Source organism: Sander vitreus, chromosome 6, assembly GCF_031162955.1.
Source record: "Sander vitreus isolate 19-12246 chromosome 6, sanVit1, whole genome shotgun sequence".
NCBI lineage: Eukaryota > Metazoa > Chordata > Actinopteri > Perciformes > Percidae > Sander > Sander vitreus.
The window spans coordinates 3,074,327-3,101,879 of record NC_135860.1 but is presented as its reverse complement, the minus strand read 5'-3'; the positions used below and the strand labels follow the sequence as shown (position 1 = coordinate 3,101,879).

Below are 27,553 nucleotides of genomic sequence, written 5' to 3'. Positions count from 1 at the left end.
TGTGAGTTTAATTTGAATATAGCTACGTCCAGAAAGATTCGGACTTTAATGTCATACGCATAATGTCATCTTACCCTCCCTCACAAGTTTTCTAGCTTAGCTATATGTTGTTGCTAAGTAACGTAATGTTACACATGCTTCAAATAAAGTTAATTTAATGGCTGAAAGTTTTTTTTTAAATTTTATGGTTAAATGGTATTGTAAAATAAGCATAATATGTTGACAATATTTTGGCTTTGTTTTCTGCCTGGCTGTGTAATGTTTTTCAAACATCGAGATATTACGCTGGAGGCTGGTCACCAAATAATAACAGAGTGACTGTTCTCGTTCAGCATAGAGGATCTTTGTCCGCGGGTATGCACCAGTAGGAAGGCGCCTTTTGACAGAAGGCAGCAGGAGTGTGGACTCGGGGCGGCGACTGGTTAGTGGAATAACAGCGGGCCCTTCATGGACAGGACGGCCGTGGTGAAGGTCGGAGCCGCGGCCAGCGCCAGCGTCTGTGCCCTGTTCGGCGGCGTGGTTCTGGCCCAGTACATCGTCGCCAAGAAGAAGCGAGCGGGCAAGAAAACCAGGATCATAGAAATGGTGAGTAACTCGTGCTGCGTCAAGACGACCACGGGTAGATAATATAAGAAACAGGAACTAAGGGAGTTCTACTTTCAAAATAAAAGCGCGCATTTTTTTTGTCACTTAACCAGTCTTAACGAGGCTGTTGAGAGCATAAAACATTAGGACCACTTTCAATTTTAACCACAGGCGCATTATATAGTAGTAGCAATGTATTCTGGGACATTCTAAACTTTGCTCATAATTTTCACATGTTATTGTATATTGTGCCATGAGGCTGGCTATGTGAGCATCTGCACTTTGGTTGGTAGAATCAGAAATCGAATTGTGCTATACTGTATATTGAGGAAACACAAGTTGTTCAAAATGGGCTCTAAAAAGAGTAAAAGAGTAAGTAAAGCATTAAAAACATTGGAATTGCTGTTTTAAATATTTTTACCCATGCAACACCCAGAGCACATTGCAGCACGTGTTCGCCTCTATTCTGAAAATCATGTCATGTCTGACACTGTTACTTTTGGTGACTTGACCGTAGTGGAGTTCCATGACGCTCTGCGCAGGCGCGGATGTTCTTTAAAACAGCAGCTGTTTTTAGAGGTCATCAGTTTGCTCTTCTCCAACAGAAAGAGCAGCAGCTTCTCTGACCAGAAAGTTTTGACAGCCGACCCTCTGTGTTAGTGACTTTCTCTAAAGCGCGTTCACTGTCCTGGACGCAGCTTCGTGCTGCTGCTGCTGCTACTGCTACTGTTGTTGAACAGGCAGCACACACAGCACACAAACAACACACTCAGTCCAGCTTTCTAACCTGGCCGACAGGAATCAGCCTTCTGCACAAACTTAACACATTCACACAAACTGCAGACCAATAAGAAATACTAGAGGAAAGTACCATATGTCAAGATTTGTGTGATTCAAGTATAATTGTCAATAATACCAATAATAATATTTTTTTTCTAAATACGGCATGTCTCTTCGTTGTTCCTTGTATGGCATCTGCCATTTTTGTTAGTTTTTAGAAACATTTCTATACGCATTCGAACATGTATATTTATTTACATTTGTCTGTATGGGTAGAAAAAAAAAAGGTGAAAACAACTTTATTCTTACCTTAAATTACTTACAAAATGTCAAGTTCACTGAATCTTGTTTATCCAAATGTGTGTGTGTGTGTATATATATATATATATATATATATATATATATATATATATATATATATATATATATATCTCTATCTGGTGTTTGAACCTGTGCACACAGGTAGAGCTGTAACAATTTGAAACTTTTACTGTACAACTAATTGTCTCAGAAATAATTGCGATTAACAATATAATTGTATCTTTCAGTCAAAATTCAAAATATGTATTGACGTGTTACTTTTTTAAAGCAAAAACAAGTTTTGAATGAATCCCAGGATACATCTTTCGGTCATATTACTGTCACGTGACCCAGATAATGGAATAACACAGATACACAGCCTAGGAAGTGAACCAAGCCTGTTTATTATCATTAAACATTGTATTGTTTTCTTAAATGAACATCAAATTGACTATTACCATCAACACATGTACCCCTTAGGACTAATGTTAACAATGAATTGCGGTTAAACAAAGAAAACGGCGATTATGTAAAATAATTTGTGATTAGACATTGATGTAATATTTGTTACAGGCCTACACACAGGACATATAACCATTTGAATTTTCCACGAGCATTTTGTGACTTTTCTTGATTATATTTGGTCTATAGTTAATAAATAATGCATAACGGCTTTATAAAGGCAATTATTTCTTTTCTTTTCAACTTAAACACCATCACTCAAATGCCTATGTGAGGATATATGTAGTTCAACAAAGAAGTGGTTTAATATACATCTTTATTTTTTTCACAACATAGTTTCTTATACAGTATGTGGTGCATGGATATTACATTTTTTATGCTATATTTCTTAGGCTATAGAAGATATTTAGACTTTGTAAAAGGGCGTTTCTATGTACTGTATATCTACTGGAATGTATAATGACTCATGTCTGAGTTATTTGGCTCCACCCATATAGGGGCATATTTGTATGTGCTGTCTACAGACACACAAACACTCACAAAGCCTGTTAACCTGAAAGGGGGGGTCCCTCAAATTCAGCTGCCACTTTTCACATTTCATCACTTACAGTAGAAACAGTTCATTTAGATTTCAAAGTGGCCACCACAGCAGTCAAATGCTCTGGCTTCAGACTTAACATTTATCGTTTTATTGCTTGTACTGTGTTCCCTGGCAGGTAACCTCCTCTCATTATGTCATTGTGCTTTTATCAGCATTGGCTGACTCCCAACAGTCTGAAGTGTGAGGCTGGGTGTGACAGCCGTATGTTTGGTTTGCGTAAAAGCAAATCGTACACAACACAGCTTTTTGTTCATGTTTGGCATTCCACTCCATCATTGCAGGTTTGACGATACTGTGACCTTTTGACTGCTTTACATCTGGTTATTTGCATCATTCTTGATTTAGGAACTGGCAATTTTAACTGCCAGTGTGTGAAATATATTAACTTAACCTGAGAGGCCATACGCTGTAATCTCTGATGGGAGGGCCAGAGATAGGACTTGAAACTGTGCCCTTTGTGATGCATCTTGGAGTTGATTTGTGATCGTGTTGGCCTCACTATGTGTTGAGTTATGTGTATGTGTTTTAACTGTGAGCAACTGAGTCAAACCATGAGCAGACATTTATATATACACAACAAAGTGAGCAGGGGAAGATCCAGGGAAGCTCTTTGGGGGGGGGGGGTATTGCACAAAAGTAGAATTTATAAATCCAGGATAACCGATAAAGCGAGGCTTGACCTAGTCTAATCCGTGCATCCTGGCTAGGTGCGTTTCAAGAAGGCCAAGCCACTGAGGAGGAATCGAGCCAGGCTGAAGTAATTTGGATAGATGCGGGTTCACGGCTTTCTTTAACAGGCCGCGAGGTCGATCACAGATTTCTGATTTACTATTGCTAAAATGGAGAATACGCATTGTGTATTCTTTACACAGAGTGAGCAGCAGCTTCATATGGAAGTATGACAACGTGAAACACATTATTTGTAAAAAGAAACCCGGCCGCTGTAATAAAACAGCGAGAGAAAGCGAGGCAGACTGAAAGCCTAAGTAGCCTAAAAATATACATTAACCGACCACTGCTCTTAATTGAAACCGCCATGCCATTCAAGGAGTTGGGCTAATTATTTGCACAAACGAGCAGTTGTACTCTTTGCCTTAAAAGTGAGCAGAAGACAGCCTGTTACGCAGAAAATTGACTTTACTCTCCCTCTCTCTCGTATGAGCTAAATTATAAGTAAGTACGTAAGTAACATATTTACTGCTCCACTGCTCGCTTTTCAGCAACGTGTACAACAGTTTGTTTGTGGAAATAATTGGACTAACTCCTTGAATGGTTTCATTTAAGAGCAGTAGTTCGTAAATGTAAATTTTTTTAGATATATTATTTTAGTCGGTCCACTTCTGCTACGCTTTTTCTCAATTATTATTATTATTTTTTTTTTCAGAGGTTTCCTTCTTTACATATTATATGCTTTGCTTCCTTTGCTTTGAAGGCCTATTAATGGACATAGAAAAGAGAGACACTGAAGAAATTGGACTCTGAAATCTAGAAACTATAAAGATAATTAAGTGATCAATTTAATGTACACTGTAAACATGACTGTAACACAGTGTATTCATCAGTTATTTCCCCCCAGCAAAATATAAGGTCAAAAACCATTGAGGTGTCCTCTCCCTGTTGTTTCATGAATGTCCAGTATGTACATTAGCCTCAACTATATAGTTACTGGTCCAGTGAACTAAGACCATAATAAGGGAGGATTGTACAGTTATAAAAACCTATAATAATTGTTCAATCCTCCCAAATTATAGTCCCAGTTCACTGGAGAGAACACACATTGTGTGCTAAGAATGCCTAATACAGTGCACATGGAAGAGGAACATACATGGTCTTTTTTGTTAAAGAATACTAAAAGAAATAAATCAACTAAAATAATTAAAGGTGCATTTGTCCCTGACCAGTCTGCCATTGTTAGAACCACTAACACGTGTACAGCACTTTATATGTTGTCCTTCATCACTGACTTCATTTAAATCAGCCTTTTCTAATTCTCTCAACAACTGCCGTAATATATTCACTAACAACAAGCAGTTTTCATACAGCCATATAACAGTAACAATGATTTTCACCTGAATAATTATAAAAATAATGGTCAACTTTAAATAATCACAGTGCTTTACTGAACAGCAACATGCACCTGTTGTATTTTAATGCAGGCTGATAAGAATAAGGTAAAAAGCACTGCAGAGTGAACAGAAAAGGCTCCAGGATTAATACATCCTGGCTGTTCGCCTGGTCACGAGCAGGCTACCTGCACAGAATAAATCTCCATGGTAACTTAGGTGCCTCTGCTTTTGTGTAACCAAGTCGAGGCTAAATTCATCCACGGATAACTGGAATATCCCGGCTTAATCCCTTATCCTGGTTTTGTGCAATAGCCCTCAGGTGTCATTCAGTGCGTTTACATGCAGTTTAAAAAAACAGATTATATTCAGGTTAACCCTCCTGTTGTCCTCGGGTCAAGTCTGACCCCTTTTCAAAGTTTTCTATATCAGAAATGTGGGTTTCTTTCAACAACATTGCACAAAAATAACATGGATGGTTCAACGCAGCGCTCTTTGCAATTAAAATGTTAAAAAAAAAGTCAAAGAATGTTGTCTAAAAATGACAAAAGCAGCAAAACCATTGAAAAAAGCAACTAAAGGCATTGAACGCCTAGAAAACAGCAGAATAAAGCTTTGAAAAAAGTGTCAAACAAGGCACTAACAGTGTTTTAAAAAGCGACAAAAACGTCAAATGTAGAAAAAAAGAAAAAAGTGTTGATTTTCAGTTTTGACCCGGGAGGACAACGCAAGGGTTAAGGCAATACCCCGATTTCTCAAACGCCATGTAAACACCTTACCCCGGTTAAAACTGGAGTTCTCCTAACCCGGTTAACAGAGGTAGAGAACTCCTTCAGTAACCGGGGTATTCCTCCATGTATACACCCTAACTGGAGTATGGTCGGGTTAAGCGTCTGCGCATGCTCCAACTGCCCCTCCCCACTCCGCTGGAGTGGTTTTTGAACTGGAAATAATCCGTCAGCGCTGTGACATCAAAACGGCCATCGGCAGCAAATAGCCTGCGGTGCGTCTGTCTTACTCCCCGCCGAGGCAGCAGCAGACACCGGGAGATGGGTAAACACATTGTCCATCTCCGGGGCTGTCAACACTGTGTCTCGGCAAAGAAGTGGAGGGGGCGAGCTGCCCCCGCTGCGGCCGCTGGCTAACGTTAATGTTAGTTAACTAACAAAGTCAGCTTGCTAATTCCACCCGACACTGGTTACAGATAATGTTATAATGAGCCGATCCGTGTTCATCTGGCGGGAACACTGTGCTTTCCTACGCTGTGACAAGAGTGTGTGAATGAAACATGAAGTTGTTAAATATTACTAATGTACGTGGGTGTAATTTTGACATCCGGAAGAAAAAGCCAGTTTTGCGTTGGCAGAGCGCCACCTACTGTATTGGAAGTAGAGTTACTCCTGTCATCTTTCCATTCTTCTCCGCTCACGTATACGGGTAAAACTGGCATAAAACCATAAAAACCATACCACGGTTACTGCTGTCCATGTAAACGCACATGTCTTGTTCTTTCCCTGCTGATGTCATTTAGTTTCATTAACAGGGCTAAAAAATCAAAAGGATGCTGAAATCAGCCATCCCGACGAGCTACCCAGATACGTTTAGATGCGATTCTTTTTGATCTTAGTTAGTTTATTTTCAGTTAACACTGCCATTTATTTGATTCAGATCATTTCCTGGATTCTAACTTTGTAGCTGCAAGACCACCAGAGATGTAGTCAAAGTCTCTGGAATTAAATGGACTACAATAACACGGCAACCGAGCTGCAGGGCAGCCGTCCGCCCTTTGTTCGCTTTGCTCTTTTGCAAATCCAGTCTTGTGTTTAAGAACGACACCAGAGGATGTGTTTTGGGATGCAAGTAGCCAATGTGGCTTCTGGATTGAAACCCATTTCCTGTCCGACCTTCAGCGTGGAAACTTCTGATACGTGTAAAAAAAAAAATTATTTAACCCTAATATTTTTTAATTGTGATAGAGAATAGAAGAAATTGCCCAAGAAAAAAAATGGTTGGATTTTTAAAACTGCAGAAAGGTGAAGCTGTACAGCAGAGTATCCTAAAACCCATGGGCTTGAATGAGACTCTTAATACTACCAGAAAAGTCTTTTCAAAACACAGACGGCAAACTTAAAGCTTTTCAAATCCCAAACATGTTTGTATTTACGTGCTTTGCGAGGTGGTTCTTCTTGGAAGTTCTGTTTTCAATAAACAGCAGCTTCACCATGAACCTAACAAACCTTAACCTGCCATTAAATGTCTAAATAAGTATTATGTATAAGAACAGTAAAATTCCTGTCTCGGTTTGTCCAACCTTATCTCAACGCTAGGGATGCACCGATCCGACTTTTTCAGTCCCGATACCGATAAGGATGCCAGGGCTTTGTGTATCTGTCGATACCTGATACCGATCCGATACCGTTGTTGAATTAATAATAAACTGTACACCTTCCACCGTATACCTTCCCTCCACCATGTGGAAGAGACTAAAGGCACCAGACTTTCCTAACTAAACATTACTTTCCTAACTAAGACAAAATAACACAGATGTAATGTATTGGATTCTTATTTATTTGTCATTTAAGAAAACAATTGTGCATTCAAGTCGAAAATGGAATGTAATCAAACTTCTTAAAATAAATTGAAATGAATAAAATGTAGCAGTAGAAGCAAAATAGTGAATGCTCTTCCAGCATGCGACGCACGTGCTGCTGACGAATGACGTAGGATGTGCTGCGACGGAGAAAAATAAATAAAATAAAGTGGATCGGCCCGTGGATCTGTTAATTATTCCGATCCCCGATCCAGCTATTTTGTCAATATCGGGGCCGATATCCGATCTTCATATCGGATCGGTGCGCCCCCTACTCAGCGGTACAGTACATTCATTTGGCAGACACTTTTGTCCAAAGCAAGTTCCATTTCCCCCCTTTGCGTGTACATCAGTAGCAACCTGGGGTTCAGTGTCTTGCTCATGTAGACCGGAGTCCACTGGGGATCGAACCATCAACCCTACGACTAATGGCCGACTACCTAATGATCTGAAAAGCTGCAAATGCTTCAAACTTGTATTTTGTTGTCAAACTGAGTATTGGATGAGTTTTTCTTTGTCTATAAAGGCTTAAGGGGTTGTGTAGTGATTTGTGTGTAAATATAGATTTATACTGTGCGGGTGCCTCCACTTAAGTTAAAGTTTATTTTATTTCAAAAAGGGACGGTGTATATTAATGAACATTTTGAAGCATGTAAATATACAGGATTATAGCCAAAGGCTAATTTCCATCCTTAGTCCCTGACAGGTTGATGGTCCCTATAAGATAAGTTAAATAAATAAAACAAATCAGAGTAAAACATCACAATAAAACAATTACATAAATTACAGATCAACAACAGAGGACAAATTACAGATTATCCCAGCTAATGACAACAGGTTTGATTTTGCAGTAGCCATTTTTTAACCTGTTGTAAATGAGGTGAGAGTTGATAATTCACGTATTGCGCTGATAATTCGTATATAGCTAAAGGAAAAAGTAGCCTGGCCAAATGCACTCAGTGCAGTTACCTCTGGAGCCTGCTCTGGTTGAGCTGTTTGAGTTCTTTTTTATATATTCCTGTAAAGGAGGTGGAGCTAGACCATGACGGATTTTAAAAACTAATCTAGAGTCAATGTATTTCAGTGTTCTCCCAATCTAGCAGTTCAAGTTTCTTTAAAATCTGACAGTGGTGGTACATTTTAGATTTTCTATCTAAAACTTGTATAGCTTGTTTATATGTTGTCTCTAAGGACTTTAGAGTTGTCTTACATGCTGAGGCCCAACTAGTTATGCAATATAACTTAAGTGCGGCAGGAAACCCTTAAAAAATGAGGCAAATAACTGGTATATTTACATCATAAATTATTATATATATATTATATAATATAGTCATCTTTTTCTAGGTGTGAAGTCAAATCCTGTAAACTTTTTTTTTTTTTATAACCGCGTGGCCTCTGTGAATGCCCCAGATGTAATGCAGTTGTTTTTAATGTTATCAACTACACCTGTACTTTTCCTGCTACGTCCAGCCACCACTGTCTGCTGTGATAAAGGCCTATGGCTGGGTTAGGTGGAGAGGAAAGCTGCTGTGTGTTTCACCCTGTTGGCCTCCGGGGGGCAGAACAGAGCTACGCTTAAAACTGCAAGTCTGGGGTTTCGTTTGAAAAATAAGATGGGTTTTATATAGGGCTGTCAAACGATTACATTTTCTTAATCGCGATTAATCGTTGAATGTCTGTAGTTAATCGCATGTTTTATCACATGATTAAAATTCTATTATTTTGCATTTCAGAACAGTTTTTAAGTACATGTTAACAATGGAAAGTAATTCTTACCAGTGTATCTTGATTGGGAATCAAATGAATGCAAAGAAAGTGACTTTATGAACTTGATTTTAAGATTTGTATTTGTTTATTATGTATTTAATCTAATCACACATTTGAATCTAGAGTCAATATTAGGGTTGGGTATTGTTTGGTTTGGATACCGGTGCTAAAGCGGTACTTTTTAAACGGTACCGGTGCCTTAACGGTGCCTGAACCGAAAAACCGAAAAAGAAGGGTACTAAACAGTTGGCGACATTAAAGAATGGCTTGTTTATTGCTAAGGCCATATCGTCAAAATTAAATGTTTAATAATAATGTAATCACTATAACAATAACTTATTTCACTAGTAAATAGCTGTTGAATGACAAAAACAACCACCAGATGGGAAAAGGGCATTTAACAACAACTTTGAATGCAGATGCAGAGTTATAAAAGCAGCGAGTGCAACTGTAGAATGAGCCTCAGTTTTTGAATTTCCAGGAACATTAGAGGTGATCATTGGCAAAGCCAGACAACCAAACAGCTGCCCTGTTGAAGTAGGTTTATGTTACTTTGTTTCACACACATAAACTCAAATCGCACTGAAGCAATGGCGTAGGTTTTGTTTTAACATTGGGTGGGACACATAATAATGGCAGGGTCTGGGGGTCCTCCCCATTACATTTTTGAGCGTCAAACACTTCATTCCCTGCATTCTGGTGAATTCTAATGTAACAATTCATGGTGCAAAGGGCTTTATTTATGTAAAGGAAATTATTATTCTCCTTTTATTGTTCGAAACTTTCTGCATATTCAAAAGATCACACGTGTGGGAACAAGAAGAGTCATTAACATCTCAACAAAAAAATCAGAGAGGGTGTGGTAGAAGCCAGTTATGGCTTATATAAAATACCACACCCAAAGTGTACTGCAGCAGATGCTGACTTTGATTAATAAGTTTAAATGAAAAAAATGACAAAGGCAAAAATAACAACTCAGTGCTGTTTGGTTTCCCTGATCATTCACGGAAGAAGGAATTTATTTGTTCTCTTATTTTAGAAAGTTGATGAGGGTTTGGCAGAATTCATACATAAACATTATTGGCCACTAACCGTTGACAAAACTCTCATGTGCAATTAAAAAGTAAGTCAAATTTTACCAAAAGCTCTCATCTCAGAACGGTATCTTGAATTAGAACATATATTATATTTTTGATTATAGGAATTAGTTATCGTCACGCTCAGTAGTATTGGCATTTCTTAAGTCAGCGATCAACAAGAAGAGAGTCCTAGATTGTGACGTATTTGAGGGAATTGCAACGAAAATAAATTGGAGTTTTATTGGGGAAGAATAACCTGAACTCCGAGCGGGCCAGCCTCTTCCTGCAGTGACCAACCATGGCTGTATAATAAGAACTGGACGCAGCGTTTGAGGCGGAGCCCTGTTCGTTCCTCTGAGTGTTGCTCAGTGGCGCATGAATCCATCATGGAGGCAAAAATGACCCGGATGACCGGCGCTGCTCCTGCTCTGTGCGGCCCATAGAGCAGGTTGAATAGAGACCTCCGAGCCGGCTACTTACGGTTTAGCGCTCCGCTAACTTGAATAGGGATAAAATGATTTAATCGTGCAGCTCTTCTAGACTTTCCAAATGTTTGATGGAAATGAATGGATCAACTTCCGATAGTGAAACAAGTCATTTTGCTGGGGTCGTGACGCTCAAAGAAATGTATTGAATGACTTACAGCTGTCAATTTCAGATACGTATGTCTATGGGAAAAAGTCCTTTTGGGCCCGAGGGCATCAGGTGACTAGTTGGGAATTGCAATTCCACTCTTTGGCCACTATGTTCAATTTGCTTGAAAGCCCGGCGCACTTCCTGGGGGCCTTCCTGTGAACGCTTCTGCCAGTGGCCATGCTGCTTTATCAGTAGCAACAGATGGCTGTCACCATGACAAGCAGAGCAGTTTTTAGTGTAGGTGGGGCCACCATAGACTGCGGGGGCAACAGGAGACTGATGAAGGCCCTTGATGCAAAGCAGGCGCTGTCTCGTACATTAACAATTCTCAGGCATGTCATAACATCACGCCGTGTTCACCGAAAAATAATTGGAGGATTGGATTCATGTCTGGTTGCAGCTTGAAGGCATTCATATGCCTAAACTCGTCGGAACGCCCACTTTCAAGATGGTTATTGTTTGGACAGGTGTGGAGAGGAAGCAAATTAGCAGCAAATGTATTGTAGAAGTAAAAATAGTCATAGTTAAGGTTGCAGTAGAAGGAGGAAGATCAGGAGTAGTAGTAACAGTTGTGTAGAAGTTGAGAAAATAGTCAAAGTTGCTGTAGTATCAATAGCAGCAGTAATGTCAGCAGTATGTGTTTTAGTAACAGACTAGTAGAAATGGTAAGACTGGTAGTAGATAAAGTTGCAGTGGCATTTATGGAAAATATAATAGTTGTAGTAAAGGGGTGTTGGTAGCAGAAGTTGCAGCACTATCAGTATGAGTACAGTTGTTTGTCAGAGGTACAACAACAATCCTGGGATCAGCAATCTGCCACCTGTTAAGGTGAGGCTCAAAGGCATGGGCGCAGCACCCAAGCTGGTTTGGCGACCTCCTAAGCCGAATGAATGTAACTAAACTTTTCTCAGACTTAATGATAGTGGACTTTTTTAGTTTTGTCTTTAAGCTATTTTGTGTATATTATATATCTATCTATTGCTCTAGTCTTCCACAAACGTAGGGAAAACACTGACGGGGTCTCTGCACTTTGTCTTGATGACCTTTGACCCCAACAGGCCAAGGCTGGGTCACAGCAGCATGTACCTATCTGATCTAACCTTTGCTCAGGCGCGTGCAGGTCAGGTGGCATTTCAAAAATAGTGCTGGGAGAATGCTGGACAGGCAATTTGACAGCTGCTGGAAAAGTCTATCGGACTGATAACATTTTCTCTGCGAGTGTGTTTCGCAGCAAAGTAGCATTCAAACTAGGGATCGACAGATACTGTTTTTTCGAGGCCCGATAGCGATACTGATTATTAGTAGTTACTAAAGCCGATAACCGATATTTGAACCGATATGCGATTACAGTGAAAATGAAAATCTTGAAGTCAAAATTAAGATTTTGGAATGTTACACACTCCAACTCAAAACTGTGTTTAAATGCGTTGAGCAAGTATTTAATAAATTAGAAACTTTCAACATAATACACAGTAAAAGGTAGTCAGAAAGTGTTGTGGGCGGGACATTAAGTCCGACTCAGTGGGGAGTGAAACCGAAGCAGAGGGACAGACACAGAGCTGTAGCGGAGCCAAAGTAGCGGATTTTTCTAATTAATTAACTTTATCGGTTATCAGGCAAATAAAACGCCGATACAGATAATCTACAAACTGCCAAAAAATCAGGACCGACAATCGGCCAGGGAAGATAATCGGTCTATCCCTAATTCAAACAAGGACTTATGTAAGGCTTTTAGAAAAATGTTCTGATAGCTCCACCGAGCTTTGCTGTCACATTCCCAATTCTAACAAAACAACCTTTTAATCCTCACGCCTCCTTACCCTGAGGTTTTGGGTTGAGACAGAATTCGATGGGAACTGAACTGTTAGATAAGGTTTACGATTAGATTCTGCTTTTGGTTTTGTTTGCAGAAGATAATACTACATTTAATGCACGACACAGATGTTCACAAGTCATTTTTTGCAAGTCCAAGTCAAGTCTCAAGTCTTTAGCCACGAGTCCAAGTCAAGTCTCAAGTCTCTGGACCTCTGATCTGTCCCTAACACTGTATTGTTAAATCTTATGAATTCAAAGCATGTCCTGTAGCTACCATCCATACAGTGCAGTATCAAAATCAGTTGTAGGATGACTTTTATGGGGTCTACTTAACACATCCCTCTAGGCCTCGGACCTGGTGAAATATTAACCTAAGTCTGTCACATCATATGGATACAACTATAAAGATACAATGTGTTATTTGTTACCTGTGGTGATATATGCTAAATGGAACGTCTCTTTCACTCAAAAAAATGTCTAATGTCGAAGTGGAAATCAAGAGAATAGTAGCAGCCGCACACCAGTTACAGAACAACATGCATCTCAGTGTCAGTCCAAATTACGCACAATAAGCAGTTTGAACTCACTGATGTAATACCATTTATTTTCTAAGTGTTAGTACGCTCAGTGAAACTGAGTCCAGCGCGAGGGAGACCCGACTCAGCGGAGGAGAGGTTAGTGAGGCCAGCGTCTCCACGGCAGGTGACAGTGCACACGGATCCGCTGCGCCACGCATGGATGAAATAATGAAATAGTAAATAGGACTACAGTAACAGAAATATGTGCAGAATTAAGACAGTCAAGACGGTCCAGTGTTTGGTGGACCGGGTACACCTTGTTCACTTAATAGCCTACAAATCATCCACGGGATCAATTACGCATCACATGAGTTTGCCCCCCCCCGACACAGCGTTTGTTCCTGGGGAGATGGATCCGTGCGTCCCGCCTCCTGTGCGCCATGGATGTCTTAGCCTCAGCAACTACTAACTATAAGATACAATTTGCCTGTTCCCAGCATTAGCACAACACTTTGCGATGGTTAGCTTGTTACCTGTGACGATATATGCTAAATGTAACGTCTCTTTTCACATTAGTGTGTGAGTGACTGACCTATTTAGGTGCGTTTTGAGATGCCTGATGAAGTCCAACGTTGTTGATCCGGCATCATTTATCTTGGTGCCACACACTTTGCATGTAGCCGTTGGTTTACTGCCACTGTTTACCAAGTTATTGAAAGCAAAACTAATGACAAAAGGCACAACTCCAGGAGGACTTGGTGTCGCCATGTCAATGCATATTTTGATATGTGAGTGCACGCACATAGGCACATGCGTTACATTGCACATTATGGCAAAGGGCAGGGGACATACAGCTCGTCATACGTTTCCCCGTATATGCGCCAATAAAAGAAAATAGAAATGCATGAATACATTTTGATTTAAAAAGCAATAATTGCACGGAAACAGGTTGTTGACGAGTCTCGAAGCTCGAGTCTGAAGTCTTTTGGGTCGAGTCGCAAGTCAAGTCTGAAGTATTTTTGGTCGAGTCCGGGTCAAGTCTGAAGTCAGCTGTTAGTGCGACTCTGTCTCTGGCACGACAAGCTGCTGATAGATAGATAAATAGGAGGTCAAGGTTCAAAATGAATACCCAAATATAAAAGGTTGTTTTCAGTCGTGCAACAGAAAACTCAGATTGGACAGATAGTCTAGCTAGCTGTCTGGATTTACCCTGCAGAGATCTGAGGAGCAGTTAACCATAGTCCTCACAAATCCACCGGAGTTTAAAATGCAACACAAAGAAAGAGGAAAGTAACGGACATCCGGCCGGAAAAAAATGACTACGTTTACATGCACATAATATTCCGTTTTTTGCCCTTATTCTGAAAAAGACGATATTCCGACTAAGCTGTTTACATGGCTAATGAAAGAGAATATTCCACTTATATTCCCGTTTACATGTAGCCGTGCAAAATACGACTTTTTTCAAAGTTTACCAGCGGTGACGGACTTGTTGGACCGTGTGAACACAGCCTCTCTCTTTCATTCCTTCAACCAGCTTCTTGAAAAGGTCGGCGTAGCGATGTGTGCGCAAATCAAAAAGCCTGTTGATATCCAAGTCTTTGATGATGTTTAAAAGTAGCTGTGTTTCTCCTCCTTATCGGGTCTCCAGCCTTGCAAACTGTCGGCTGGTTGGTTTGTGTACGATAGCCATAGCAACGCACAGAGCTGACCATAAGCCTGCGGTAAAAACCCAGATTGAGACGCATATTCCGAATGCCCTGTATACATGTCCAAACAATGCCTCTAAAACACGAATAATACCAGAAAATCCCACGTCTTAATTAGAAAATGCTATATTCGGAAAAAGGCCTTATTCGGAATATCCAACTGGAATATGCTGTACATGTACATGACCCGTATAAAATTCTGAATATTGTCATATTTAGGAATAATAGTGGAATATTGGTGTGCATGTAAACGTACTCGGTGACATCCGGCAGAATTTCTGTGTGACCTGAACATCGAAGCAGCGGCGTTAGAAGATGGGACATCTTTATAGGACCGTAAAAACGACAATAAATTCTTAAAATAAAATGAACAGATGATAAGGGTAAAAAGATGATTTAAAAGAGGACATAACATAAAAAGCAAATAAAAAAAAAAAAAGTGTTTTAAGAAGTGATTTAAAGAAGTCAGTGTTTCAGCAAGCCTTATGTCTGAAAAATGTTCAGTACTGATACCGATACCGTGACTTCAATACCGATTCCCAAACACTACTTTTTTTTCCGATACCAATTTTATAAAAACAAAGAGAAAACATTACACATCACGGCACAAATCTTTTTATCTATTTTTCAGCTCCTACTACGCGAGCCCCGTCTCTGTGTGACGTAGAGTTTTTCCTGCCTTCCTCTACGACGTGTAACGTTGGACAGCAAATCACAGACCCTATTAGATCTTGGTGGAAGCATGCTGCGTGCTTATTGGCTCACTGACGCTGATGAGATTTACTCCTTAAGTAGTGAAATTGGGTATTGAATGACAGGGCATTTTTTTGATACTCTATACTTCAGAGGCAATTCGGTCGCTGCCTAAAAAGTATTGAATTTGGTACCCAGCCCTACTTATGTCCACGGGCAGGTAGTTCCAAAGCCGAGGTGCCCTGATGGAGAAGGCACGGTCACCTCTGGTTTTGAGCCTTGACTCTGGAACGGTTAAAAAGGGCCCCGCCCCAGGATCTAAAGTTGCGAACAGGCTCGTACAGTATGGGGTCAGCATTTCTGTGATATAGTCGGGGGCTAGACCCTGACGTGCTTTAAATGCGATCAGTAAAATCTTAAAATCGGTTCTAAAACGGACATGGAGCCGGTGAACCGAAGGATTGGAGTGATGTCAGTTAAAACCGTTGAGAAGATTACACACCGTTGATTACCTCTGTGTGTGTGTGTGTGTGTGTGTGTGTATGTGTGTGTTTGCATGTGAGGAATGTCCATTGGCTGCGTGCTCGTCATGTGTGACTAACCATTGTAAGACCCAACAGCCTGACGCTCGCACTGAACCTTGACCCTCGTGACCTGCCGTCCACCGTCACACTATTTTCTGCGTGCGTGTGTGTGTGTGTGTGTGTGTGTGTGTGTGTGTGTGGGGGGGGCTGTTAAAATGTGTGTACTCAGCAGTAGTGCTGAAGCGAGTCTACCCTCTCTGATTGATTTTAAAGGTTTCTTTTTCAAAAGGTCAAAGGTGACATCACTGAACCAAGGGTAGATTACAAATGTCACTTATCCTCCACTGGCCCTATTCCACGTCTTTTTATACGTGTTTGTGTGTTGTGTGTGTGTGTGTGTGTGTGTGTGCCTGTGCGTGTGCGAGAGAGCATTTAGTGTGTTGACATGGGTCAGCTGAAATTGTCATTGTGTATTTACTGTTTCTGTAAATGTATGTGTGTTTGTACCTCTGAGTACACAGTGGGAGGGGTTATGTTGTCTAATCCATTTTTGGGTGACGCCCCCTCCCTCCCTGTCTGTCGCTGTAGATATAAAAGCCCTCTGCAGCCACACAATCTTTTCCTCACTCTTGTTTAAGCTGACACAACAGCCCCGCGGTAAGTTAGTGTGTGTACTGTGTGGATGTGCGGATGTGTTTTTTTATGTAACTGGTCATACTCCAGGCTGTAGCCATTTTTGGTTCATAGTAATAAAAAAATTAAGTGCTAAAAAGGTAACAAAATCCTCCTGATTGTCGTCTTCTGTTATTGGGATATTTGACCTTTGACCTCAGTCTTTGTTGCTTGTAATGTTAATCCAGAAACGGAGGCTTTTTCCCAACCTCGCACTTCTGGTAGATTGTAATGTTGCTACCTGTGCTCGCTAAAAAGAGCGTCTGTTTAAAACACTAAAAACTAAACTGGAGAAAGGAATGTGATGCAGCAAATCTGGCAGTATCACGTTTAGTGTCTTTACAGTGCAGTTGTATTTAATCATTGATAGTGAAGCAGTATTTCATGTTTCAAAAGAGTTTGAATTTCACTGCCCTAAGGGGAACACACCCAGCAAAACTCCGCTCTGCTGCTGCCTTTTCATATTTGTTCCTAGACTGCAGGCTTTGTGACCCCGTGCAGCACAGCATGTTTCTATTCCTCTGCACTTTTTCCTTCGTCTTTACTTGGCAACAATGAAGTTCGGGAAGTTGTTTTGGCTCTTTGCACGCTGAGATAAGTGTGTGTTTGTTTGCGAGTGATACGCTTATGAGAGAGCAGGCTGGAAGACCTACATTTTTGTTCTGGCGCATCATGTTTCTGCAGGATCAGAGTGATTTACAAGGTGCTACGAAGTCTGATGCTGATTATGTAACGAGAGGGAAGGTGTGTGTGTGTGTGTGTGTGTGTGTGTGTGTGTGTGTGTTATTTCAGTTATTCAGCGCAGTGTACATCTACTATATGCGCAGCTGGTGTGTTGCCCCTCCCACACCTGTCAACTTTGTTACATCAGAAAGAGCTGTGGAGGAAGGTCTGGTAATGCAAGACTAAGTTAGTGCCGATCAAATGTCTTCCACGCCGTGTTTTTCAGTTTTGCTGTTTGTTATGTCTACGCTAAAGGGGGTGTTTCAGCATCGGTCTATAATAACTTCTCTCTCTCCCTCCAGATGCCTCAGTTTGAGAAGTCGACGGTCCACATGAGGGACCCTGAGAGGGTGGAGCAGATCATCTGTGGCCTCATCAAAGGAGGAGCTTCCAAACTACAGGTAGAACCTCAAGTCCTGATGGCACCCTATCAATTCAGTGTTCTGGTGAAACCGCGTCACCTAGTGGTACTTAAGATCAAAAGCCCATAGCAACTGGGATTACTTCTGGCGGAGGTTCGAAGGCTCCTCTCGTTAATTTCTGAAGCCCATTACCTGGAAAAGGTAGACTCTCTTTCTAGAGACACACACGGAATTTGCTTCTTAGTGCTTTTGCGCATTCCAAGCAGCATTTTCAGATGCAGCAGCAATGACAGCCCGGCATTCGGCCTTTCTCCAGCTGTAATAAAGTATATGATGTGTGTGTGTGTATTAGGGGTGCACGATTCAGAAAATGTCACGATTTGATTCAATATCAATTTTTAGGCTCAAGATTCGATTCAAAATTGATTTTCGATTCAAAAACGATTCACAGTATGTAAATGAAGTTACTTTTCCCATGTAGTTGCAGTATACATACAATAAAAAAAATAAAAGTAAATGTATGTAAAAATGAATCGGTAGAGCTTGAATCGCGATACGAATGTGAATCGATTTCTTTGTGTATGGTCTTATACTGTCTGTCACTCACTCTTTTAGGTTCCCCATGAGGTCCTTTGTTTCTTTCAGTGTGTGTGTTTAAGGATCCAATGTGTGCGATTCATGTATTTGGAGCCGCAACGGTTAATCGATTAGTTGTCAACTGTTAAATTAATTACCAACCATTTTGATAATCGCTTTTAAGTAAATGTTTATGGGAAAAAAAAGTATAAATTCTCAGATTCCAGCTTGTTATATGAGAATATTTTCTAGTATCTTCACTCCTCTGTGACAGTATCTTTTGAGTTGTGGACAAAACAAGACATCTGAGGACACCATCTTGTGCTTTTGGGAAAACACCGATCGACGCTTTTTCACCATTTCTGACATTTTATAGACCAGTGTAATGTAAATGTATTCCTCTGGTTCTGGTAAACCAAATGGTCCCGGCTCTGTTGCAGATCATCACAGACTTCGACATGACGTTGAGCAAGTTCGCTATCAACGGTAAACGCTGTCCGTCGTGTCACTGTAAGTACAACAATTATTTGTCAACCTTAATTGAAATTCTCAACTTCCCAATTTCCATGTGGTTTTTCTTGCCCGTTTGAAACGGGTCATAACAATGTCATTCTCCTCCTTTTGTACAGATATCATTGAGAACTGCAGACTGGTGTCAGAGGAGTGCAGACAGAAGCTGCTGCAGCTCAAGAATAAATACTATCCCATCGAGATCGACCCTCATCTCACCATGGAGGAGAAATACCCATTCATGGTGGAGTGGTAAGACACATGCACACAAATCTACACACATGTAACAAACACGCACAGGGTCCTATCTTGCACCCGGCGCAGCGCAGCGCAAAGCCCGACGCAAGTGTCTTTGCTAGTTTAAGACCGACGCAGTTGTCAGTTTGCCGTCCAGCGCCCACGTCGTTTAAATAGCAAATGCACCTGCGCCCATCTTGTGCGCCCATGGGCGTGCTGGTCTTACAGGGAGGTGTGTTCAGGTGCATTCTGGGCGTGCTGGTCTTACAGGGAGGTGTGTTCAGGTGCATTCTGGGCATATTGCTATCTTGAGGCAGCGGGAAGTGATCGCACCATTGACCAACAAAAACCTGGTCTAAAGTCAATAATGCAGCATTTCATTGTTATTTTAACAGCAAATTAGTAAAATGTGCCTAGGCTCGTGCACAGCGCGCACACACTATGTTTGTTACACACACACACAGGGCAGCGCAGCAGCACACAGCAGCACACAAACATGCAAAAGATTACAATTAAAAATATAACGGTGCAAATCCGCCATCATAACAGCAATGCTCCAAGGTCCAAACGCGCCTGGCTTTTAAAGGGAATGGGAGATGATCTCTGATTGGTTTATTGCATGTTACGCCCAAAACACACCTCTGATTAATGAAGACACTAAGTACAACCCTTTTGAACCATGCGCCCAGCGCACGGACCCTTTTTTCCACCGTTTAACTAGCAAAAGTGGTTTTGGACACGCCCTAAACGCACTTGCGCCATGCGCTACACGCCGTGCTCTTAGATCGTTAAAATGGGGCCCTCAGTTATGTTATCTGCTCGCAAGTTACAACCAGCAGAATATACTTTTCTGCAGCGGTATAAACGGTGTAGCTAAACTCTGTGTCTGTGTTTGCATGCAGGTATTTCAAGTCTCACACACTGCTTGTGGAGCAGCGGATAGAGAAAGACAAACTGGCAGAGATGGTGAGAGAGTCTGACGCTGCACTCAGGTACTTGTTCCTCAACGCTCGCCTGGCCTCTCTGAACACTATAGGGTTACTGCAGTTTACTGTTGCATCATGGGTCCAGCCTTTGGCCTTTCTAGTCTGATCTCGAAAGGCCACAACTGAGTGAGAAGGTCTGGGCTCAGTGGATCCTCAGGGCTGTTTTTAAAACAACACCTGGATCTAAATTATTAATGTTTTCTGATGCTGTTTTAATATTTGTCTGTATATTTAATGTTTGTAAAAAAAAATAATGAAACTTTCTTTATTTGCACTTACTTTGTATTAATGAACAAAATGCTAATTTGAATAAGTTTTAAAGGGACAGTTCACCCCAAAATCAATAATACATATTTTACCTCTTACCTGTAATGCTATTTATCAGTGTAGATAGTTTTGGTGTGAGTTGCCCAGTGTTAGAGATGTCTGCCTTCTCTCCAATACAATGGAACTAAGACGGCACTCGGCTTGTTGGTGCTCAAAGCGCCAATAAAACCCATTTGGAAAACTCAACAGCAATGTCTCTTTCCAGAGATGATGACCCAGTTACTCGAGATAATCCCCAGACCTGGTTGGGAGCAGTTTCATGAAGGAAGTATGGTAGAAAGAAAATGGTTCCCACACGAAACTGCTCACAACCAGGTCTGTGGATCATCTTGAGTAGCTGGGGTCAACAATCTAGACTGATGAATAGCTACAGGGAAGATTTTGGGGTGAACTGTCGCTTTTTAATTTAGTATGCAAATAAACCTATGTTTTATATGGTCAAAGAAAACCCTTCACATTGCACAGCCCATTTCCAGAAGAGAGTGAAATGGCAGATTGTAGCATACCTTAAGGCAGTGTTTCTCAAATGGTGGTATGTGTCCCCCTAGGGGTACTTTGGAGGACTGCACGGGGTACGTGACATTTTTTGCAAAATGTTTTTCAGTTACAAGGCTGTAGTTACTTCTACTGTCTTTTTTCTCTCTCCAAGTTTGTCGCTTTTTTCAAAGTTTTTCTTGCCGTTTTTTAAGTTTGTCACTTTTTTTTTGAAGGTTTTGTCATTTGTTTTGACCTATTCTTGCCTTTCTTCCTTACTTTTTTTACTGTCTTTTTTTTTCTTCGAAGTTTTTGTCTCTTTTTTCAACGTTTTTTTTCTGCGAAGTTTTTGTCACTTTTTCGAAGTTTGTCACTTATTTCAATTTTTTTGTCGCCCTGGTGTTGCCTTCCTTCTTTCTACCGTCTTTTTCCATGGTTGTGTCATTTTTCTTTTTTCATTAGCACCACGTACTCGCTGTATTGTTCCTCTTTATATATATAAACTCTTTTTTTTCTACCAAAAATTATTCGCGCTGGTTAGGGGGTACATGGCTTAAAAAATCTGTTCAAAAGGGGGAACCTTATTGAAAAAATCTTGAGAACCACTGCCTTAAAGTATAAACTATCTGTAACTCATTGAATGTTATTACAGAGTGATATAAAAACCCACATATGACATCAGATTTGCCACTAATTTCACTGTTGATACCCCGTTTGCTTTGTTTGCCTGAAGAATAGCTGCTGTCTCTCACCAAGCTGTCCCTTTCTGCGTCTGCCTGGTTTCAGGGAAGGCTATGAGCAGTTCTTTGACAGCCTGCAGCAGCACGATGTGCCCGTCTTCATCTTCTCAGCTGGCCTGGGCGACGTCCTGGAGGAAATCCTCCACCAAGCCGGAGTCTACCACCCCAACGTCAAAGTCGTGTCCAACTTCATGGACTTTGACGAAAACGTGAGTCCCGCAGAAAAAAAGACGGACACATCTGTTCTTCTGCTTGTGTTACAGCTCAACCTCGTCCAGGCCTTCATTTTTACAAATCTGCAAAAATGTCTGGAGTATTTCGCATCCGCAGATTCCGTCTGGCCCTGTATAAACTAAAGACACACTGTACGAGCCAGTTAGTGCCCTTGGTATAAATAGGAACCAATCTGAGGTAGAGTAATTGATGCACTTTTTACCTTTTTTGATCAATGAAAGTCCAAAGTCATATATTTGCAGTTTAAACCTTTGGTTCCATTTATTTCCATGGTATCTTTGTTGGGTTTCCAGACAAATCACTGTGTGTGTGTGTGTGTGTGTGTGTGTGTGTGTGTGTGTGCGCGTGTGTGCGTGCGCTTCCGGGTTGCACCTGAGGAACCAAAGATTGGTTCCTATTTATACCAAGGGCACTAATTGGCTCTTACACACACTCTAGCTGTGTTCGAAACCGTCCCCTATCACGGAAACAGTGCGCTATGTAGTGTGTTCGCCATTTCTTTAGTGGTGTTCGAATATATAAAATACCCACAATGCACTGCTAATTTGAGTGCACATACGATGTACCCTACGTTTCACTCCCGTATGCAACGCGGCCGTGGTTTCCTGGCGGAGAAGAAGAAGCAGAAGCAGCCGCGAAAAACTGAAAAAGGAAAAATGGAGCGGACTTTCGTGTCCAAACAGTGGACATGTAACATGCAACATATAAATGCTTTTATGTTTCTTCTGAGTTTGTTTCAGGGACGTATTAGAGGTCATTTTGTTTCAGTTTGTTTACATGATGCTGGGCGCGCCCGCCTCCTTCACACATATAAACGGCGCATCTACTGACGCAACGATGTGTTTTTCAGTGAGAGTCCGAAATCTTGTTTGGTCGTTCCCTATATAGCTCACTATTTAACCCTTGTGTTGTCTTCGCGCCGACCATGTCCTCTCGGGTCAAAATAGAAAATTAGCGTGGATTCGTACACACCCTAAACGCACCTGCGCCAGGCGCTTTACTCCGTGCGCTGTGATCGTTAAAATAGGGCCCTATATAGGGAATAGTGCGTGATCGAATGGGAGAACGGGCTTCTAACACGGCTGCTGATGTCTCACCGCGCTGGTTGGATCTGCTCCACATCTCGCAGGGCGTCCTGAAGGGTTTCAAAGGCGAGCTGATCCACGTGTACAACAAACACGACGGCGCCCTGCGGAACACGGACTACTTCAAACAGGTGAAGGACTACTCCAACATCATTCTAATGGGGGACTCGCTGGGGGACCTCAGCATGGCCGACGGCGCGCCCAACGTGGAGAACATCCTCAAGATCGGCTTCCTCAACGACAAGGTACGGGCGGCCAAGAGGCGTGACAATCGATCCGAAAACAAACGCATTAGTTATTTGAGTTCACATTCTTAGAAATAATCCACGGTCAGGGAGGGAGGTGATGTTTGAGCTGTACACGGAAGTATCGAATAGCAGGGATTTAAACAAATTTGAGGTTGTCAAGACAACGTGATTAACGTTTCCTGTTGAGTGTGTCTGCTTCTGATCAGATTTATTTGGGTTTTGCACTTATGCGTCTTGATGATATTGTACATTGTCTACAGAATAGAATAGATCAAGATAATATAATAATATAATCCAGAAAGAGTTTGACACAGTTTTAAGACTTTATTAGTGAATATTATGTGATGGAAGTCCTTCACTCTGGATGTACATGTGTCCTGGTTGATGGCTTTTAGAATTTAGAGCAAAAGGAGTTTGCATCCAAAAGGAATTAAACCTGTCAGATAAATATAGTGAATAAAAAGTCAAATATTTCTGTCTGGAATTTTAGTGGAGGCCAAATGAGAAGGTCCCAAGAGTACAATGTACAAAATTAGGTGCTAGGACTTCAAAAAAGTGTTTGTATTTGTACTTCTATTACCAATATTTAAAGCAGTTGCAGAGATGATGATGTGTGCATACACAAGAGCAATGATGTTACATCAACCGCCATTCTGTTTGGATGGGAACATAGACTGTATAAAACGGCATGAAATTTCCATGGGAAACTTTTGGCACACGGTTTTGGCTGCAGTACCATAAACGTCCTGCAGATGGCACTCTGTTGCAAGAAGTGTATCTGAGGACACATGGGAACAGTTACTGAGAGAAGACAGAAGTTTGGCTAACGTGGCATCTTGTAAATCCAAAATCTGTTAGCAAAAGGAACATGTATGTGGCTCGTTGGTCTAGGGGCATGATTCTCGCTTAGGGTGCGAGAGGTCCCGGGTTCAAATCCCGGACGAGCCCTCATTTTTGCCAAAATATAACCCTAAACCCTATACCAAATAATCATCATAGCATAGTTAACTTGTTAGATTTTTCTGGCCAGAAATGGGAAGTTTACACATTACATTGCATAACATCATTTTATAATAAGACTACAGTGCAATTACTGTGCCAGTTTTCAAAGATAGTTAGTTCTTAAATAAATGACAGCTCCAGATTGACATCCCATCTATCCAGCTCTATTTTTTGCATTTTGCACTCATGCGTCTTGATGAAATTGCACACAATTCTCTTTTGTTTCACAGCCAAATTCTGCGACTTCCAGGAAGAGTTTGAAACGATTTTAAAAGGGTTATTTGTGAATATTATGTGATGAAAATCCTTCACCCTGACTGTACACGTGTCCTGGTTCATGGCTTTTAGAATTTAGGCAAAAGAAGAAGTTTGCCTTCAAAATGTACAGTTCCTAATAAGGCTGAACGATTTGGGGGGGAAAAGTCTAATTTCTGCCAGATATTGCGATTACAATTAGATTTGCAAATTGTTTCTTAAAAGTCTAGCTCATAGTTCAATATTCACTATGTAACCGATGAAACATGTCATGGAGCATTATAACATGAGACACCATCAAACACGGCTCTATATTCTTCTGGAAGGATGAGAACACAGATATGAATTGCCAGCAAGAAGCATAAGCATGGAATATTGAGCAGTCAAACACAGAACATTTATCACAAAAGCTAAAGTTATAATAATAACAACAATAAATATCAGTACTTGCCTGTAAACTGAATTTTTTTGATACGCCTCAGTTCAACAGCAGCATCTACATATTGCAACTTTTTTACGGAGTAATAAAGGAATACAAAATAAATGAAAAATCCACTGAAAATAGGACATTTCTGTAAACAATCGGTGACAATGTAACATTGTTCCAGCATTTGAACAGCAAATATAATGATAAAAAGAGGAATAAAAAAAATGTTAGAACCAAACCTTCCACTAAATATTGATTAATCGCGGTCTACACGATTAGCTAATCACATTCTTCACATCTCAATTTCCGATTTGAAAGCGGTTAACCGTTCAGCCCTAGTTCCTAAGTACTTAACGTAGGCTCTCTGTATTCCGGACACTTCCGACAGCTCACGGTATTCCGGACATTTGGCTTTCCTCCCCGCAAATTCTATAAATGAATACTTAATTTTATGGGCAATATATATATACATATATGTCATCCTTGTTTCAACATCCAGTTTCCAGAGCCAATAGTAAAGGAGAAACCGTGCAAGTTTCCAAAGACTTAAGATTGCGAAGTACTGGTTCAACGCATGATCACCCACCATCAAAATGACAGAAACGTTCTCAAGGCCTCATAGAATATTTACGAGTACATTTTTGCACATTTTTAAAACAATTTTCTTTTAAAGGGATACATTTACAGAGGCATTTTGTCTGACGTGAAATTCCCACCGTCCGGAATAGCGTTAGCCCTCGCGCTAATCCGGACACCGTGCCTGACAGTTTTTTAAAGATTTTTTTTTTCGAATGATTTGCCCAAAATGTGTCAATCAAACTATAGTATGTGTGTAAGACCTGCCCCCAGAGACAGGTAAACCAATCAGGCGTCATCTTTCCACGCATTGATATTTTATGGGACTTTTACTGTGCTTACTGCGTCAAAAGTGTCCGGAACACAGCGAGTCTACGTTACCATTAAAGGACAATTCCGGCGCAAAAATGAACCTAGGGGTTAATAGCACGTGTACCAAGTTGACCGTTCTCTGGGATATGTTTTCATGCTAATCGAATGTGACCAGTTTGAGCGCAAACCGCTAATTAGCTTATAACGCTAGTTGTCGGGGCACGCAAAAGTAAAAAGAAATAGCTATTTCTATACAAGTAACAAGGCTCAAAATAGCACCACACTTCCACGGTAGCATAAGGGTCCCTAAATGTTAACCGAAACATTGAGAACTTTGTAAGTGTACAGACAGTTTATTAAAAAGATAGTTTATAAAGACAGTACCGGTTCGGTAAACAGGCAGGCGCCATCTTGGGAAAACAGTCATGAGCAGTCGAACGACGAACGCCGACCAACCACGAACGCCGTGTAACCAGTAACCTGGTTACACGGCGTTCGTGGTTGGTCGGCGTTCGTGGTTGGTCGTCTTGGTACCCATGTGTTCTTAACCCCTAGGTTCATTTTGCGCCGGAATTGTCCTTTAGAAAGCTGCTTGCTGCGGCTGCTTGGACTTTCATGACATGAACTGTAAAGCCGCTGCTGACAGTTTTCCTCCCGTTCTCACCCTGCAGGTGGAAGAGCGGCTGGACAAATATCTGGACTCTTATGACATCGTCCTGGTGAAGGACGAGACTCTGGAGGTGCCCAACGCCATCCTCCAGAAGGTTCTATAACTCCACGCTCGACCCCCCCCACCCCCCCCCCCCAGGTCCACTCCTCTCCTCTCCTCCCGTCAGCCCCCTTCCAGCTTTGGGCCTGTCAGACTTCTAACACCAACCTAAACCTTTGTCGATGGTCCAACCCCTTCTCTAGCTCTGGTTCTCTCTGGTTCTCTCTCTCTCTCTCTCTCTCTCTCTCTCTCTCTCTCTCTCTCTCTCTCTCTCTCTCTCTAAAAAGCCCTCGAGACATCTCCTGAATGAACAGTTTTTAAAAGTCCACACAGCTGCATCAGCCTGTCTCTGGTGTGTTTTGTCCATTTGAATTGTTTCTAATGTTCTCTCAAAGTCGTTTTATGATTTTAAAAAAACAACAACAGAATAACCAAAAAGTGAGTTAAAAAAACCAGACATTCTCACTCCATCTTTATAATTTGCGCCTCATGGTTGCCATTGTTGGATTATTTTTCATATGGTAATAATTGTATACCAGAAAGCAGGCGCCTACCGACTGACAGTGTTTTTCTTTGAGCTGTCCCGACGCGTCCGTCACCTCGGTTCCTCTGATTCTGTGACTCTGGTCAGACAGGGGAAAGGAGGCCGTTGTCACACATAAAACACATGCATCTGCAAAAGCTACGTTAAGAGCTTTTGCGGGTCCTTTAAAGTAATTCAGTACATACAGGACGTCGGGAAAAATTCAATTTCTAGTCAAAATTACAACATGTTGCAAGGTGACGGCAACAATATAATAACCACTCTCACAGTATTGGTTTTACGAGAATAATGGATTCAGATTGTCAACGTAAAACTCGGATTTCGCACTTTAAATTCTGTGTACGGGGGAATCGGCCTGTACACGAACATGTGTGTCAGTAATGTCGATTTGTGGATGTAGGAACACAGAAAAGCCATGTTTACGTTAATAAA

General features: G+C 41.2%; 1 protein-coding gene and 1 non-coding gene across 3 annotated transcripts; both read left to right on the top strand.

Moving 5' to 3' along the window:
* Positions 1–315: 315 nt before the first annotated feature.
* On the top strand, positions 316–26,863 carry nt5c3a (5'-nucleotidase, cytosolic IIIA). 2 transcript variants are annotated; one of them, XM_078252101.1, is made up of 8 exons: positions 316–585; positions 17,820–17,918; positions 18,896–18,965; positions 19,085–19,217; positions 20,105–20,194; positions 21,776–21,938; positions 23,093–23,293; positions 26,540–26,863. In XM_078252101.1, the coding sequence occupies exons 1-8, from the start codon at positions 448–450 to the stop codon at positions 26,639–26,641; spliced, it is 996 nt and encodes a 331-aa protein (XP_078108227.1). In that variant the 5' UTR covers positions 316–447; the 3' UTR covers positions 26,642–26,863. The 2 variants fall into 2 exon arrangements, with proteins under 2 accessions (XP_078108227.1, XP_078108228.1); XM_078252102.1 differs by lacking the exon at positions 316–585 and adding an exon at positions 16,709–16,779.
* On the top strand, positions 24,173–24,244 carry trnap-agg (transfer RNA proline (anticodon AGG)). The gene has a single exon. It is a non-coding gene; the product is annotated as a tRNA-Pro (tRNA).
* Positions 26,864–27,553: the final 690 nt, after the last annotated feature.